The sequence below is a fragment of the Balaenoptera musculus genome, chromosome 3 (assembly GCF_009873245.2).
Source record: "Balaenoptera musculus isolate JJ_BM4_2016_0621 chromosome 3, mBalMus1.pri.v3, whole genome shotgun sequence".
NCBI lineage: Eukaryota > Metazoa > Chordata > Mammalia > Artiodactyla > Balaenopteridae > Balaenoptera > Balaenoptera musculus.
The window spans coordinates 94,181,163-94,200,240 of NC_045787.1; the positions used below are offsets into that span (position 1 = coordinate 94,181,163).

Genomic DNA, 19,078 nt, shown 5'->3' on the forward strand with positions numbered 1-19,078 from the left:
AGGTCTTCATTCTTATTTTCAAAATGTATGACAAATTCTATTTAGATTGAGAAAAGGGGAAAAAAGCCTTTTTTAAATTGCTTACTCTATGTAGATATGGTATTACCTCCTTTGATATTTAAAACATCTCTTCCAGGTATGAATTCTTATTATTATCTGTATTTTATAGATAGATGGAGAAATGGAAACATGTAGTGGTTAGTTTATTTTCCTAGGTTATTCCTAACTAATAAACAGAGCTAGGATTTGAAGTCAGGCAATTTTATTTCAGAGACCTATGCTATATTTATTGCTAGGATACTGTATCATTTTGCTTATTTAATAACTTAGCAGTTATCCTGTAATATGTGTATATGTTTCAAGGTGTTGAAAGCTTTTCTAAAATGCAATGATTGTTTTATTATTGTTCTTCATAAAACTAAAATTACGTGGATTCTAAATTTCCTTTTCTTTTTCTTTGATTAAATTGAAACAATTTTACACTAAAGTCAATGAAAGACGCTAATATATTCTTTTATGTGGTAAGTAAAGTTGTATGTTTTGATGTTGTCTCAGTTCAATAGACACTGCATTTATTAACAGACCTTATTGTAAGGGCTATATGACATTGATGTTGATGTGTCGTGAACAAAGAAATAGGGTGTATCATTAAAAACACATCCTTAGCTGTATATATGACAGGTTTTTCAGTAAGAGAAAAACACACATATGCTGTTCAAATCATGAACTCTTTGTATTAGAAATTTAAAGTATTTTGATCTTCTTAAAGGTAATGTTTGTATTGACTGATTCGGAAGGACCTTCAAATTTTTCTGAGCTGCTTTGATGAACAGGTCTAAATTTTACAAATGTTGTATTTTTATTAATCTAATCTATATAGTGAATATATTTCAGCATATTCTCTTGATAATTTAAATTTATTTTTCTGTGTTACAATATTTGTGCATATATTTATAATGGACATTTTGGAAAATATAGGGAAAAAAAGCCAATTAAAATCAAGTGTAATTCTAGTACCCACAGCATTGTTATGTTTTGTTATATGACCTTCCAGTCATTTTTTTCCTATACCTCTGTTATAAGTGATTTTTTAAAAAACAGTGATGTTTGCATTTGGTTTAAGAAAAGGAATTGAACTTTTGTTATTACTGTTCAGTACTAGATGTGGTATGAGAAGATAAGTCTCATTCATCAGTCAGAACTTTTTTTTTCTTTTTTGATAAATAGCAGTTATTCATTTTCTACAGTATACTATCTTATGATCTGAAAAGACATTCTATAAAGTCTTGGGCTTTTTTACTCACTGATTTTGATCAGAAATTTATAAAATTAGCTTTGTCTAATGAGCAGGTCTGTGTCAAGATACTTTTATTTGTGTCATTTGGGATAATTTTATTCAGGGTTTAGAAGAATTTTAAGACAGGTCAGTGGTTTTTACTTTTGAAATGAAATGATTGATGAATATTGCTTGTCTTTTAAAAAAGATGTTTCTGGTTCTTTTTTTATTACCTAAGTTGTATACGTTTATTTTGAAAATTTTATAGATATGGAAAGAAAAACTCACAGATTTACCACCACTGTGCAGTCTCTTTTATTTCAGTGTTCGTTCAATAGCTACTTTCTTTTGAAAGTCTTCTTTGATTTTATATTCTGCTTTTTTCATTTAACTCTGTAACAGATCTTTTCCATATTCAGACTCATCACTAATATATTTTAAATGACTGACTGCATCACATTTTGGCTATGACTTACTACAATTTCCTACCAGTTCCTCTGTTGTCAAATAATGAGTTTGCTTCCAGTATTTTCCTATTATATTGTGATAAACATCTTTGTGTATAAATACATGGTAGGTGTTCAGTAAACACTTATTGGATGATGAATGAACAAATGAATGAATGAATAAAGCATCCTTGGAATTTATGGTTATTCTTCAGGAGTGTAATTACTGGGTGAAAGGGTGTAAACCAAAAAAAAGGTCCTTACTGTAGTTTGATAATTGGCTTTTCATAATCGTTTTAGGAACACACACACTCAAAGGTGGCATTCAAAGGATATAAGAGCTTCTGGAGAAAAGTGTAACATTACTATCTCAAAAGTAGGTTCTTTGATAACTAGTTAATTATTTTGGATAATTTTAGGAGATCAGTGAAAAGCCCTGGTATTTTTGTAAGATTATAGAGCCCTCTCATTTATAATTTCTTTATTCCATTAGTATACACATTAAAGAAGCTTTTGTTGTATGTGGTTTATTTTATTATAGAACATGTAGAAGCAATCTCATAAAATATTCTAGCAGTTAGAGTAAATAGAAACAGCCCTTATTTGGTAGACAATTGCCCATATACTTTGAAAAAAAAGCCTGGTTCTTTGCAATCAAATTTATTTATTTAAGTAACCCTAAGGCTTTGTGGCTCTAGTTTTCTGATTCTTAATTTTGTTTTGTATCCTTTTTCATTGCGATCAGTTTCTCAATGATAGTATCCTTTAAGGTGTCATGTTTTCTAAATGAGAGCAATACAAAACTGTCTTTCCTCAATTTAGTGTGTTGTGTTTTTTTTTGTTTTTGTTTTTAGTTTTGTGATCAGTATGACTTTCTGAAAGATCTTAGGTATTCAAGTATATTGAAGTGTTCAAATCATACGTGTATAGCTCCTTGGTATCACAAAATGAACCCCCTTGTATGCGTGTGAAGAGTAAGTCTTTTTCTGTACTTTAGGTTGCCTAATGGAAAGTCTGCATTTATCCATAATAAGACTTTTAAGCTAGCAAAAATATTGTTTTAGACACTGTGTATCTTTGATGAGTAAAAACAAAATATTAATACACAGTGTGATGGAAGTTAGTATTCATGTGGAGAAAATGATAAAAACGACTTGGAGGAGAAAATCTTTTTTTTTTTTTTTAATTAATTTATTTATTTTCAGCTGTGTTGGGTCTTCGTTTCTGTGTGAGGGCTTTTTCTAGTTGCGGCGAGCGGGGGCCACTCTTCATCGCGGTGCGCGGGCCTCTCACTGTCGCGGCCTCTCCCGTTGCGGAGCACAGGCTCCAGACCCTTAGGCTCAGTAGTTGTGGCTCACGGGCCTAGTTGCTCCGCGGCATGTGGGATCCTCCCAGACCAGGGCTCGAACCCGTGTCTCCTGCATTTGCAGGCAGATTCTTACCACTGCGCCACCAGGGAAGCCCCAGGAGAAAATCTTTTTAAAAAATACTCCAGGGCTTCCCTGGTGGCGCAGTGGTTGAGAGTCTGCCTGCCAATGCAGGGGACACGGGTTCGAGCCCTGGTCTGGGAGGATCTCGCGTGCCGCGGAGCGACTGGGCCCGTGAGCCACGGTTGCTGAGCCTGCGCATCTGGAGCCTGTGCTCTGCAGCGGGAGAGGCTGCGATGGTGAGAGGCCCGCGCACCGCGATGAGGAGTGGCCTCCGCTTGCCGCAATTAGAGAAAGCCCTCGCACAGAAACGAAGACCCAACACAGCCAAAATATAAATATAAAAATAAATAAATAAATAAATAAATAAATAAAAAATAAAGATTACTTAAAAAAAAATACTCCATTCGTGTATTTCATAATTTAAAAAATCATCTTTTTACTAAAATTCTTTTCAAAAAATTTGTGAAATTTCCAAGTAGGCAAACAATATCACCCTCACTTTTCTTTCCTAGCTTCTGAACTTCTTTACTTTTTTGAAATCTGGAGGCAATTGATAATTGTAGAATTCCTCAAACATAATAGAATATGTTTAAAAGTACCTTTAAATTTTGTTTAATGTATTTTTATGGATTAGAAATGATAGTAATGTAAATGAGTGGCTTATGTATTTTGAAATAAAAGTGTTAACAATGAATTAGATATCTGAACAAATAAAATTCAATAAATTAAAGTTCAATAAGTTAAATAAGCAACAACTTTTAAAATAGCTCAAATTCAATTCAAGAAACATTTATTAAACCTTTACCATGCATGAGGTACTAGACAAGGTATTTGTGATATAGACGGGTTTTATTTTCCATCATGGAGCTTATGGTCTAAAAGGGAATACATACCTTAAGCCGGTAAATGTATTTAAGTTTAGTGACTGTTACAAAAGAGGAAATACATGGAACTGTGGAAACTGACAGCAAGGAGTTGGAGACTGCAACAGGCAGGGGAGTTTCAGGTGGAGGAAAGAACACATGAAAAAGGAGAGAGGCTTATCTTCTGAGCATGTTGAGTATGAGGTAGCTGAAATATCCAGGTGGAGGAGAGAACACATGAAAAAGGAGAGAGGCTTATCTTCTGAGCATGTTGAGTATGAGGTAGCTGAAATATCCAGGTGGAGGAAAGAACACATGAAAAAGGAGAGAGGCTTATCTTGTGAGCATGTTGAGTATGAGGTAGCTGAAATATCCAGGTGGAGGAGAGAACACATGAAAAAGGAGAGAGGCTTATCTTCTGAGCATGTTGAGTATGAGGTAGCTGAGATATCCAGGTGGAGGAGAGAACACATGAAAAAGGAGAAAGGCTTATCTTCTGAGCATGTTGAGTATGGGGTAGCTGAAATATCCAGGTGGAGGAAAGAACACATGAAAAAGGAGAGAGGCTTATCTTCTGAGCATGTTGAGTATGGGGTAGCTGAAATATCCAGGTGGAGGAAAGAACACATGAAAAAGGAGAGAGGCTTATCTTCTGAGCATGTTGAGTATGGGGTAGCTGAAATATCCAGGTGGAGGAAAGAACACATGAAAAAGGAGAGAGGCTTATCTTCTGAGCATGTTGAGTATGGGGTAGCTGAAATATCCAGGTGGAGGAAAGAACACATGAAAAAGGAGAGAGGCTTATCTTGTGAGCATGTTGAGTATGAGGTAGCTGAAATATCCAGGTGGAGGAAAGAACACATGAAAAAGGAGAGAGGCTTATCTTCTGAGCATGTTGAGTATGGGGTAGCTGAAATATCCAGGTGGAGGAAAGAACACATGAAAAAGGAGAGAGGCTTATCTTGTGAGCATGTTGCGTATGAGGTAGCTGAGATATCCAGGTGGAGGAGAGAACACATGAAAAAGGAGAGAGGCTTATCTTGTGAGCATGTTGCGTATGAGGTAGCTGAGATATCCAGGTAGAGGTTGTTTGGATGGCAGTCGGTGAGGTGGGGAGTGGATTATAGACTAGAAATTGAGACTTGGAAATCATCAAGGTTTTGATTATCATTTCAGTTATGAGATGGAAGAGGTTAGTGACTTCGGGAGGAAGTATAGAACCTGATGAACTCCCAAATTTAAAAGGCACGTAGAGCTACAGGAGCTTGTCACAGCGATCGGGAAAGGAGCAGCCAGCGACCGAAGCAAGAGAGCGTTTCTTGGGGGTGAATCATGTTACCTGCTGTAAGAGGCAAAGGAGGGAGAGAGATACTAATTTAACCCTCGCAGCTCTGAATTAAGTACTAGTGTCTTCCCTAGCTTGTAGATTAAGAAGACTAGTCTCAGTGGTTAAGTATCTTTCCCTAGATTGGATATTAGAGAGTAATATGGGCAAGATTTGAACCCAGGTCCACCTGCCACAATAGCCTGAACTTATAATCATTATACAGCAGTTTAAAAAAAAAAAATGAATTTCGTGTCATGGAGGTCACTGGTGATCACCGTGTGGGGCAGGAGAAGGAGGTGTTTCAAGACGGAGGGCGGTATTGAATACTGTTGAGAGGTCAGGAAAGAGAAGAACAGACATATACATATGACTGTTGGATTTGGTTAGATGGACTTCTCTGAGAACCTTGGTAATTGTAGTCTCAATTACAATTGAGAGGCGAAAGAATCCTGATTGGAGTAAACTGAGGAAAGAAAACGAGGCAGAAAAGTGAAAGCAACCACATACGTAACTCCTTCAAGAAACAGAAACGGAATAGTCAATGTAGGGGAATGTGGATTCAGTGACTGGAGATATTAGAGGAGGTTTGTATGCCGATTCCACATCCGTTGGGGAGAAATTGATGCTGCAGGACGGAGAGGGATATAAGTTCCTTGAGAAAGTGAGAAGATAAGAGGGCCAGAGCACAAATGAAAGGGTTGGACTTTGATGAGAGTGGGAACACATTATTTGTTGTAACAGCAAAAAAGAAAGAGAATGGATTGGGTAGGTAGTTTTGGTGGTAGAAGAGGAAGCTGGGTCTGATTGCTTCTGTTTCTGAATGCAGTCATTAATTGAGAGAGTGGGTAGGCCTAGAAGGTTTGGGAACAGGGGAGGAAGTATGAAACAGTTATTTTGGATATTGGGAAAATGAACAAACTAGTTATTTTAGGCTGTTTCACTGTTACTGACCAGTGCTTATTGCCCGTTTGAGATTTGTGACCATGAATTTGAAATGAGAACTGTTGAAATGGTGTACATTTTCCTTCATCCATTTTTAGTTGCTCCGATGCAACTGTGAAGTAGGTAGATAATTGGGTTTAATCAGCGTTTCATCTTTGCCAGGTGTATCGGGTGAAGGGAGAAAGGGACAAAAGGATTGGCCTTGTGTACAAGGGAGTGATTTTAGTGATGGACCATAGATTCTAAATCAGATCAGTTGGAAAGTGAGGATATGGTGTATGTTGCGGGCGGCGTGATGGAGAGTGAGAATCTGGCTATAGAACTGGAACCCTAGCCGCAGGCTCCCTTGAGCCGTTTGTGGTACAGAGGAACCTCAGACACATTAGTTCCAGGGTCACTTGGGAATTTTTTATTTGAATCTTCTCCCTCCCTTCCTCTCTTCTTCCCTCTCTTTCCCCTTCTTCCTTTCTTTTTATAATCGAGCAAAAATGCAGTTTCTTTCAACGTTATTCCATTTTATCTCAAGGAGTTCCAACCTATCCATCTTTAAAGGGCCATTTTATCCAAAGTTAAAATACTGCCACTTCCTTGGTAAGGCTAATATTATTAATAACTCCAAAAATAACCCTTTTATAATTCTCAGCAGTAAAACAAATAGAATTATTATTCATATACAACTTTATTTATGGAATGAGCAAAGGCTGATGGAATTTTCCAGCAAAAAGAGATCTTAGATGGATATGGCAATGGATTCTTAGATATAATATCAAAAGCACGAATGACAAAATAGATAAATTGGACTTCATCAGAATTAAAAACTTGTGTATCAAAGGGCATTATGAAGAAAAAGAAAAGGTAACCTAAAGAATGAGAGAAAATGTTTGCAAATTCCTGATAAGGAATTTCTGTCTAGAATATGTAAAGAACTCCTACAACTCAACAACAAAAAGGCAAACAACTCAAATAAAAAATGGGTAAAGGGCTTGCATAGACATTTCTCCAAAGAAGATATAAAAATGGCCAACATGCACATGAAAAGATACTCAGCATCATTAATCACTAGGGAAATGCAAATCAAAACAAGAGTGAGATACCACTTCACACCCATTAGGATGGCTATAATTAAAAACAAAAAAAAGTAGAATAACAAGTGTTGGTGAGGATGTGGAGAAATTAGGACCCTCATATATCGCTGGTGGAAATGTAAAGTGGTTCAGCCACTATGGGAAATAGTTTGTCAGTTCCACAGAAATTCAAACATAGAACTATTGAATGACTCAGCAGTTTCACTCCTAGATATATACCCAGAAGAAATGAGAACAAGGACTCAAATATGTACATCTGCATACATGTTTATAGCAGTACATAACAAGAGCCAAAAGGTGGAAACAACTTAAATGCCCATCAATGGATGAATGGATAAACAAATAGTTGTATGCACATACAATGGAATATTATTGAGCCATAAACAGAAATGAAGTCCTGATACATGCTACAATGTATATGAACCTCAAAAACATTTTTCTTAGTAAAAGGAACCAGACACAAAAGGTCACATATTGTATGGTCTCATTTATATAAAATATCCGGGTTAGGCAAATCCATAGAACCAACAAGCAGATTAGCAGTTGTCAAGACCTGGGGGAAGGAAAGAATGGGGACTGACAGCTTAAAGGTTATTGGTTTCTTTCTGGGGTGATGAAAACGTTCTGAAATTAATGCACAACATTGTGAATGTATTGGAAGTCACTGAATTTTATACTTTAAAAGGATTAAAATAGTACATTTTAAAGACAGAGAGAATGAGAGAGAGAGAGAGAGAAGGAGGATGAAGGAGACCAACTTAGGGAATATTTCAACCCTCTAAGTTTACTGAGAAAACTCAGGCCCAGTGAGGTTGAATGGTTTGTCAGTTGATTATTGGCATAGCCAGATGAGACCCTAGTCTGACAGAATAAAGGGAGTACACTGGATTTAAAGTGTAAAAGTGAGATGACTTGAGTTTAGATTCTTAGACTGTGGGCAAGAATCTGAATCTTTCTGCAGCAAATTTCCCAATTTGAAAATGTGGCTAGTAATACCTGCCTTCTAGGATTATTGATAGAATTAAATATCTGTGAAGTGCCTATTATCGATAGAATGACTCTCACACAGTAGGCACTTAATGTTAATTGAATTTGAATTTTCAGTGCTATAGTTCAACATTGTGTTAGGAACATAGTTTATTCTGGAAAATATTTTTAGGAGTATATTATTTTGGAAGATAGTTGAGTACTGACTTGATGGCTTATATAGTAGTTTGCCCTTATTAAAAAAATTGTTCAGTGTTACAATATTCTCCTTTGTAACCTGGCTGTTGGAATTCAGATTGAATTTTCTGTAACCATCATTTTTAACAAATCACTGTTCCTTTTCTCTTAATTAGTAGAAATGATTCCCAAATGAATATAGAGGAAGAATACCACTTCCTTAATTACTAGTATTGCATTGTAGGCTACTTGAACTCCCCGTGGGATTTTTTTTTTTCACCCACAGTGACCTTTCATAGAGTATGTACTCTGAAAGAACAAGTCCACAGGGGTAGTGTGGCATTGTGCCACTTATAAATGTAATTTCCTAGTATCTTAAACCATCTTTGTTTTTATATCGCTATTCTTGATTATAATACTTTGTATGTACTCTTTTAGCCACAAGGCTCAAAAATCTACAAATATTGTCTCAAAACACTCCAATGAGGCAGGCATATTGCAATCATCCTTTTTAGTTAAGAGAGGAGGAGAAGGATATTATTTAGTTGTTAATGTATAATAATAGAAGAAACAGTCTACCAAAAATCTGTTGCTAGTTTTACAATAGTCTTGTTTTAAAATGAGACATCAAAAGAATTTTAATTTGGGTATTTTCTCTACTTTTCAACTGATTTTTATGTATATTGACTTCTTTTGACTCCTAAGTACAAGAAAATATGAACATTGTAAGCATATACCTAAAGTAGCTTGAACAATTTAAATTTATCAAGCATTTTGCTGTAGACAGATAAGTAATTTATAGATTTATATATAAATTTATATTTAGATATAATTTATAGATTTCTTAGCTTTGAGAGTGGGTATTGTGTATTCGTTTATAGGTTAAATTATAGTCACCTCCTCAGGTATTTTAGGTTGGCATGGTAATGACTAATAATAACACTGCTGCCATATAAGTGTATTTATACGTCTCTTTGATGGTACACATGTTATTTATGAATTAAGTACTACCTAATTCTATGTATTTCAGCTGTCTGCTTCTAAAGCATAGAGATCTTTGGAGATGAGGGGATATTATATAGGACAAGAACAAGTTTAAAAATACAGTTTAAAATGGGATCTAATTAATGGTAATTCCTAAAAAAAAGGTAAACATTTCTCATAAGAAAATTTTGTTTATTTAAGAAGTAAACCCACAAGTTGCCTTGGGTCAGTTCATATGGATTAGGACCTATTTGGAGGCTGAGGGGACATCTAATTTCTTCATAATATTATATGAAATATGCAGGTGGCTGAGATACCTCATTGTCTCTTTCGTAAGTGCTGCCACTTTGTATTTTTCTGAATTCTAGTCAGCCTAGGTGGATGGAGCTCATTAAAGCTGAGTGTCTCGATAGCTGCAGTGCACAGAAAGTAACCACTATGCCTGATACTGCCACATTTAAACAATTAAGAAGGTAATGATAATAGATAACATTTATTGACCATTTAATATATGCCAAGTATCCTACATGCTTTTATACTTTGTCTCATTGGACCCTTGAAATTAATAAACAATAAGTTACTTTTTTTTAATTTGCCCAGAAGGACTGAAAATAATGTACAATTTAATAAAGTAACCACTATGCTTCCACAGTGATTACTTTGCCATCTGTCTTTAGTGAGGTCCATGGCTAGTGCCTGTTCTCATAGTCTATATGGTTCTATCTTGCCCTTAAACGTTTTGTTTTGATAGTCATGAAACTCTCCGGAGGGTAGGTGATTTATTTCCGTTTGCCAAGTGTGAGGAGTGAGAGAATGACCTTGATAGACGATTGCATTGAGAGTTTTCCTATTCTTTTCTGGCAGGGCTATCTGGGTGATGAAGTACTCATAGTACTAGAGAATCAACGGAGTTTCTGGTAGTAAAATAGAGTCTGTACTGGATTTTTCTAGATGATAGCTGCTCAGCTGAAGTGCAAGTAGGTAACAGGTTAGCTGAATATTGATTGCTCTGTTCTGCCCTTGGGGCAGCCAGACAGTGTCTGGGGGAACTGGAGGGCCCGGCCAGTCACCCAACCTCAGGCTGCCTTGTTGGTTAACCGCATTGTAAAGTACGGACATGATCATTTTTTTTTGTCAGCGCTAGGATGTGAGTTAGGCTTAGGAAACATGATTTCCCTCAGAAATGGGAAGAAGTAGAAATTGTAAAATATTTTATCTTTTTTTTATACCTAATTCTCTCTCTCCTGTTGTTTCATTGCTGGTGGGATGTTGAATTTGGAGCTTGAAATTTGTACTTAGCAGCTTAACCATAGCCACTTGCATAAAAGTGTAAACATTTTCTGACCAGAATGTGTCTACCAGTCAATCGTATATATTGACAGAGGGCAAACTTGACCTGTTTACTTGAGGGTGCTTTTCGCTTCCAATATTCTTTTTGGGGAAGTTTGGTTTACAAATAGTTTTAGGTAATTTTTGAAACTCTGATGTAAAAATTCTATCAGATAGTTTATAATTCATTAAGTTACATTAAAAAATTCTATCAGTTTATAATTCATTAACTTACATTAAGCGATTCATATTGCAAATTGGCCCAAATCTACAAAGACTCCCTTTATTAGCCCACATAGTTTTCCCTAATCCTCGTTTCTGCCAGCCTCTCCCATAAAACTTCTTATTTTTCTTTTTGCACATTAATATTAAAAAGGGTGATGTCCTCTTTTTTTTTCTTTTACATATAAGGAATCTTATGGAGAGATGGGTTTTAGGGTCTCTAATGTCAGTGCAGAAGGTGATGATCTCATAGAGACAAGACTATTCTTGGGAGGGAGAGGAAATCACTTAGGAAAGTAACACATTGGATCCCATCATAGCATTTCTTATTAAGTCAATTTCAGCCGTATTATTTTTCTTCAGAAGTTTGTTGGAACAGTTTGCTGTTTCTTTAGTTGAACATTTAGATTTACAGTGCATGTATGTCTTTTAGCCCTAGAATCACCTTAGTACATGAGGCCTCAGCACACATCGACTGAGGAAACAGAAGATTCACATTTTCCGTCTCACACTCACACTGACTTCAGGAGTTACACTCGTTCAGGGAATGGTGGGCCTCATTGCTTTCATTATTTAATTAGTATTCTATCTCTGTTTGCAGAGTGTATAGTTAAGTCCATATATATAGTTGAATTTAACTGAATCACAGTTAAATTCACATGAATTAAATATGTCACTTGTATTAACTGATGACTTGTTTGTGCTTTGGTCCCTCTTATGTTTTACTAATTTATGCCTTCAGAATCTTCAAGTTCTCTTGTCTTAGAATTTAAAAGTACTAGTGTGTTCATTAAGAAAGTCTCCTGCCTATTACCAATCTGTTACTGATTTATAGGATTAGAGCCTGTTAGGAGAGAGAAAAGGTTCTTAAATATAAACTCACTGGTATTCTGTATTTGTCAGGGAAGTATATTCTTGTAAAAAATCTTAGAGGTAAACAAACATTCTGTGTGTCCTAGTGAAAAAAGGAGGGGATAAGATAGTATAGATGATGTTTCCTAACTTTTAAATTTGACAGGGAGGAATGTGAGTATATTGACCTAGTTAATGCCAATTTGAAGAATTCTAATATGATTCCCTATTTTCCTTCAAATTGTATTGAGCAGGGTTCTGTTGGTACCAGCCATGTTATTTTAATTGGATTTAGATTCAAACATGACTGTCTCCCGTGGCTTCCATTCTTGTACGCTCTACTTATACTGCTTTGTACAGTAGGGGTTTGCCTTTATTTATATTTGCAGCATTAATCACCTATTAATTTTTCATTTTAGGTCGCTAAAATATATCACATACATTAGTATAAGAATTATAAAAATCAATTATCCTAATAAATTGCGGAGCAAAAAAATTGCAAACAACTGTGATTTTAATTTCTTATATTTTAAAACGTCTGGTTGAAGATTTTTATTCATGATTTCTTCCCCCCTCACCTCTCCCATGTTAATATTGTTGTAGAGAAGGTTTTGACATTGTTACTAAATACATACCTTATTAAATAGGTGTGTGTCCTGGGACAGAGCATTTCTCTGGTTCCTAGTTATTTCTACCATTCAGCTAAAAAATAGCTCTGTATTACATTTGACAGATAATAGAGAATAATGTAAAGGACTTTGAAGGTGGCATTGGTATGTAGTAAAAGCAACACAAGCTTTGGAATCACACTGTTTACCTCTTGGGAAATAGCTGAAGAATCTCGAGCAGGTTACTTACCTGATTGAGGCTCAAATTCTGATCTGAAAGTTTGGACAATAATAGCAACCTTCCAAGGTTTTTCTGAGAATTAAATATGGTAGGAAATGTAAAAGTGTCTATTACAGTACAGTACATTGATATCTTCATTACTTAAAGAGGTCTTTCCAGTTTAGAGCAGGAAAATTGAAATGCCTAACTCTTTATAAGGCCATTATTAAGTTTTGCCAGAAGTAGAACTAGTTGTGAAAGTAGAAGGCATAAAGAAGATAATTCCTTCTTTCTTTTTTTTTGGTCTCTCTAATATCTTTAGGATAAATTTAAGAAGAAAATGTTTAAGGGAAGATTAGGTCTATTAAAAGACCTTACTGAATTTTGTTCTTTGATGCTAGTGACCTTCTTTTCCTAGCTGTTTGAACCAAGTGAAAAAGGGTAATAAAGCTCTACAATAAAACAATCTGATTAAAAATAAAGCTGCATACTTAATAAAAAGCCTGTCCCTTTGCTTACAACAAGTGGGGGAATATAACTTTGAATGTTTGATGAATGCAGAACTTTAACAAGAGTTATGAATATACCTGCTCAATTTTAAAATAAAAATGAAAAGAAGTTTGAAATATACAGATCACCAGATGAGAGTATAAATTATTATTGGGAAGTTTATATAAAATAGAAATTAGAGAGATTATGGGCATCCTAATCTCACATTATTATGAAGATATGAAAAATTAAATGAAATGTCTTCAAATTTTGTATTTTTTTTTTCTTCAAATTTTGTATTTTTAACCAGAGAAAAGTTATTTTCTGAGTACTTCTATTTACAAAAAATAGCCACTGACTTGGTTCTAAAAAAGTTAGATTATTTAAGTCCTGTAAGAATTTCATCTGAAATAGTTTTAGCAGCATGCAGTATCAGTAATTATACTATGAAGTCAGCATGATGTTTGGATCTTCTAAAACTGTTTTGAAATTTGCTTAGTGCAGTTTTACCCAAATGTGTTCGTGACCTTGAGAATTTTTTTTTAAAACAATACCAGTTACCGTGGTGCCCTGTGAAAGAAGTTTCAGTAAACTGAAGTTAATTTAAAATTACTTATGATTGTCACTTGGTCAGGAGAAATTATTTAACATGGCATTTCCCTCAATTGATAATAACATAAACAAAGAAGTAGATTTTAAAAATATTACTGATAAGTTTGCTTCCATAAAACCAGGAAAGTAAACTTAAAACATTCTGTTGTTGATATAAATAAAATATTTAAACTTAAAATGTTATGAATTTCAATTTCTCAATAATGTTCTGCAAAAATATTAACCATTAAAATATGCATTAAAACGTGAATGGGGGCACGCGTTTTTCCTTTAGCGTCAAGTTCCAGGCACTGATAGGAACTTCACAGTAGTATACGTTCATTCCTCCCAACCCCTGGCCCTTTGCTTTTATTATCACATATTTTTCTTAAATATGTTATAAACCTTACACTATACTATTTTTGTTTAAATAGATAATTATCTTTTACAGATTTAATTAAAGTCCCAAGTCAGTTGGTTTAAGATATGGAGATTTTTCTGGGTGGGCTTGGCCCAATCAGCTGTTCACTTTTGAAGCAGAAAGTTTTCTCTGGCTGCTAGCAGAAGAGAAATCAGAAAGATCTGAAGTGTACAAAGGACTCTGCGTGTTGCTGGTTTGAAGATGGAGACATTGGTGAGAAAGAATGAGGGCAACCCCTAGGAGAAGAGAGTGTTTTCTGGTTGACAGCAAGGAAACAGGGAACACGGACCATTAGCTGCAAGAACTAGATTCTGCCACCAACCTGAATGAGTGTGGAAACAGATTCTTCCCCAGAGCCTCCAGATAAGAGCCCTGCCTGACTTACATCTGATTATACCCTTGTGAGAGGCCAGCCAAGCCTGTCTGAACTGCTGACCTACAGAACTATGAACTAATAATTTGATGTTGTTTTAAGCCACTCAGTTTGTGGTAATTAGTTATATAGCAATACAAATACTAATATACCTTATAAGACCTTTTGTCAATCTGAACATTTCTATGAGGCTTTGTCTTAGCGCTTCTGAAGTCTTAACACAGCATGTTACAGCCCTACTCTGGATTTGATCTTTACCTGAAAGCCATTTCATTATTTGAGAATCATTTTGTCATCTGGAGGTCCTTGTAACTTCACACACTTTTATTTAACCCAGCGAGTCCTTGCTCTTTTGGAGCTAATAGTTCATTCTTTAGCTCATCTCTTTCCTATATGCAACGAGAAGAAACCCAGTGGCACTTTTAGTCATTGAGTTCATTAGGAACATTTCCCATTTTCAATTTTTCTGCCAACAACAGTATTTCTAAACTTCCCTCCAAAATAAAACAAGGAACCCCTTTCTTGTAGCTTCCAATCACACTTCAGTACTTTTAAACCCTTACCAACAACCGCTTCTGGTCCTTTTAGGCTTCCACTAACACTATCCTCAGTGCCCTTTAGGCTTTAGTGCCCTTTAGCTGCCAATGGCAGCTAAATCCAAGAGCATCCTAAGGCAGAAGTGCATGACATTTTTATGACCTAGGCTCGTAAGTCACATAGCATAATTTCTGTTGTCCTCTATTGGTTGAAGCAATCACAAAGGTCTGCAAGCTTCAGGGGGGAGGGATATTGACCACACTTCTCTATGAGAGAAGTGTTAAGGTCATATTGAAAGAGGGGCCCGTGGGATAAAAGATATTGTGTCTGTATTTGGAGAATTAAATCTACCACAGATCTCAGCATTTTAGCTTGTATTTTAAAATTGCATTTTGTCTGATTTGTAATGCTCTTTCAAAATATAATGCTACCAACCCTGTAGCCCATTTCACAATTATAGATTTATGGGAAAATCTAAGGTTTTATTTATAACAGTCTTATAGTATATCCAATACTGACATCAGCCAACTGGTACATTCTTTAATATAATTTAAAAATTAAAAATTAATTAAAGTTATTAGCTAGTGATTCAAGCTGATTTTTTTTTCTTGTTTAATGAGTTTAGATTTTTAAAGAAAAGTATTTTCTTAACTGAATCAATCTGTAACCCTCTTTTATACTTTGTGTTACAGATTTCAGAAATGGTGTAGCAGTAGAATATGAACTGGACAAATACAAGTTATGATGTATGATTTTTCAGCATTTTTTTTTACAGTGGTGCCTTTTTCTTTAAGAGAAGGTTCTAAGTGTAGCATATTATTGTTTTGTGTTATACATGTCTCTTCTCACCTAAGTCAAGCTGATCGTCAGCTGCGATACATACTGAAGCCTTGAGGGAAGGTTCTCTCATCTCTTGTGGCTTCTCTCATCTCTGGTCTTTCCCTGGCAGAAAAAGTCTAGGACTTAGCTTTCAGCTGTAATGGGGCTAGGAGGCAATTCTACTCAAACATTTCTCATCACAGTAAAATTTCACAAGGAACTTCTGAAGACGTAGATAAATGATGGAGGAATAATACTGTATCAGGACTTTTTGAATTGCTATTGAGCACACATCTTACAAAACTATTATTGAGGGACTTCCCTGGTGGCGCAGTGGTTAAGAATTCGCCTGCGAATGCAGGGGACACGGGTTCGAGCCCTGGTCCAGGAAGATCCCACATGCCGCGGAGCAACTAAGCCCGTGTGCCACAACTACTGAGCCTGTGCTCTAGAGCCCGCAAGCCACAACTACTGAGCCCGCGTGCCACAACTACTGAAGCCTGCGCGCCTAGAGGCCATGCTCCGCAATGAGAAGCCACCGCAATGAAGAGTAGCCCGCGCTCGACGCAACTAGAGAAAGCCTGTGCACAGCAATGAAGACCCAATGCAGCCAAAAATAAAAAAAATTAAAATAAAAACAAAAAACAAAACTATTATTGAAAGTGAATGGTGCTCCTGATGAGAGACGGTGACAGATCATCTCATAATATAGTACCTGCTAGATTTTATTGAATCATTAAGCAAATACAGGGAATCCTCTTTTCCCCTTTAGTCTTAAACAGGCTGACAGAATAAATCAGTGTTGCTTTGATTACATGAATTGAATAAAATCTCAGCAGAGCATATCATTTAAACAAAATAGTTCTGTCTAAAGTGCTTTCGAACCTGGACATGTTCCTAGTTCTTTGGCTGCCACAGTCCTGTGGTCTCACTGATGCACATCTTTTATACATGTTAAATTATGTATGTACAGAAAAGTGCATAAAGCACAAATGTCCAGTTAATCACAAAGCTGACATCTGTGTAACTACCACACAGATCAAGATATAAAATATTGCCAGCTTGCCAGAACTCTCCTTGGCCTCTTCTAAATAGTTTCCCCTTCTTTTCCCTCTCATGTAGTCTACCTTCTATGATAATATTTTCTTTTTGCTTTTATATTTTTACCCCTTAATCATACATCTCTAAACACCACAGTTTAGTTTTAACTGTTTTATTTTTGACCTTATTTAAAAGGAATTATATTATTTTCTTGTGTTGCTTGCTTCAAAATTATGTTTTTGCTATTCATTTTTGTTGCATATAGATATAGTTTATTTTCATTGCTGTATAGCATATTATTATATGAAAGAACACATTTTATTCAGTACAGTTTTTAAAAATTTATATTCATATTCATTACAATGTTGATAGGCATTTGGGTTGTTTCCAGTTTTTAGCTATTATGAGTATTACTGCTGTGGACATTCTGGTACATGCCTCTTGTTACATATGATCATCCATTTCTGTTGGGTATCTGCCTGGGAGTAGAATTGCTGGGTGTTATTATATGCGAAAAGTCAAACTTATAACTGATTTGAGACACACTTCTTTTTCTAGACTTATTTTGGGTGTGTCAGGCTTCTGTGAGACAACTCCTTTAAGACCATAGAAGGCCTTTTATTTAGCTGAGGGGGTCTTGTAGGTCCCTTCATTATTCTTTTAGAGACATTAATGAGGGGGTTTTACATCTTGATTTGGTCTACAGTCCCAGACTATACATTTGGAGAATGTTTTGCCAGCTGAGAGACTGGAGATGAGAAGCAGTTGTGTTTTCCAACCCAACAAGTCTTGGCCCTTCTTTATTCCTTCTAAATTTTGCTTGTAAACTGATCACTTTTTTCTTTAGCTCATCTCTTTGTTGCCCTGTTACCTTAGTCGTGCACAGCTGGGAACAACCAGCTGCCTTAACATTTGCCTGGAAATCTCAGACAAATCTAAATGTTTATTAAGTAACTTTTTCATCTTCTGAGTATTATAGAGAACACAATTTTTCCACATATTTTGTTACTACATGCACAAATTCCCATTTTTTCAGCGTCCAGTGAAAATTTTCTTACCCTTTTCCAGCTTTTGCTAAGAGTTTGCTCACCATTTTTCAAGCCTTAGGCCACTGTTTGGTTCCAAAACCAATATTACATATTTTATTTTTGAAATTGTGGCAGTACCTCACTTCTGATACCATCAGTTAGCTATTGCTGTAGAATGAACCCCTCCAAAACTCAATGGTTTAAAACAGTAACCATTTATTATTGATCATGGGTCTGTGTGTGGGCAAGGTAGTTTTCTGGCTGGGCTTGGCTGGTCTCAGCTGGGCTTGCTCATGTGTCAGCAGTTTGCTGGGGCCACACTAGTTTAGGATGGCTTTAGTCACTGTGGCGACTCAGGTAGCTGGGCTTCACGCCGTCCATCATTTGGCAAGTTAACCTGGGCTTGTTCACTTGGTTCAGAGGGAGCATGAAACGCAAGACACAAGGCTTCTTGAGGCCTAGGTGCCGAACTGGCACACGGTTGTTTTCAACACAGTCTGTTGGCCAGAGTAAGTCATACGTACAGACCAAATCCAAGGAGTAGGGAAGTAGATTCTAATTATGGATGAGAGACGCTACAGAGTCACATTTCAGAGGTAATGTCTATAGTAAAGGGTGGAGAATTGAAGTTATTTTTACAGTCTTCTAAAGTATATGTATGTTTACTTTTGAAGTAGTTGTACAGTTTACACTCACACCAACAGTGTATAAAAGTTGTATTTGTTCTGCATTGTTATCAGAACTTAGTAATGAATCTTTTTAGTTTCAGCTATTTTGGTGAGTGTCCAGTGGTATTTTGTTGTGGTTTCAATATTTATTTTCTTAAATTTCTAATAAGATGGCTTTCCTTTTTTCCCCTTTTATTGGCTATTTGAATATCTACTTTTGTTAAGGAGGAGGGGAGAAGTAGCTCTAAAAGAGAGTTCACTTCTGGGCTGCTCCTGAGCCTCAACTGTAAGTCATTACCTTGTTGTTAGCTATCCAGGGCCTTCAAGCAAATGTTTTTAAGTTTTTGCTTTTAATTTTTTCTT

At 35.9% G+C, this 19,078-nt stretch overlaps 1 protein-coding gene across 5 annotated transcripts in view; it reads left to right on the forward strand.

Moving 5' to 3' along the window:
• COMMD10 (COMM domain containing 10) overlaps window positions 1-19,078 on the forward strand; it is a 178,323-nt gene that overhangs the window by 34,711 nt on the left and 124,534 nt on the right. The window contains exon 6 of one of the 5 annotated variants that reach the window (XM_036847810.1): window positions 15,852-16,292. The exons of the other annotated variants lie outside the window; for them this stretch is intronic. Coding sequence (XP_036703705.1) covers window positions 15,852-15,869 — 18 coding nt within the window. The 3' untranslated portion in view covers window positions 15,870-16,292. Of the gene's footprint in view, window positions 1-15,851; window positions 16,293-19,078 lie in introns of those variants that run through there. 5 annotated transcript variants of the gene reach the window in all.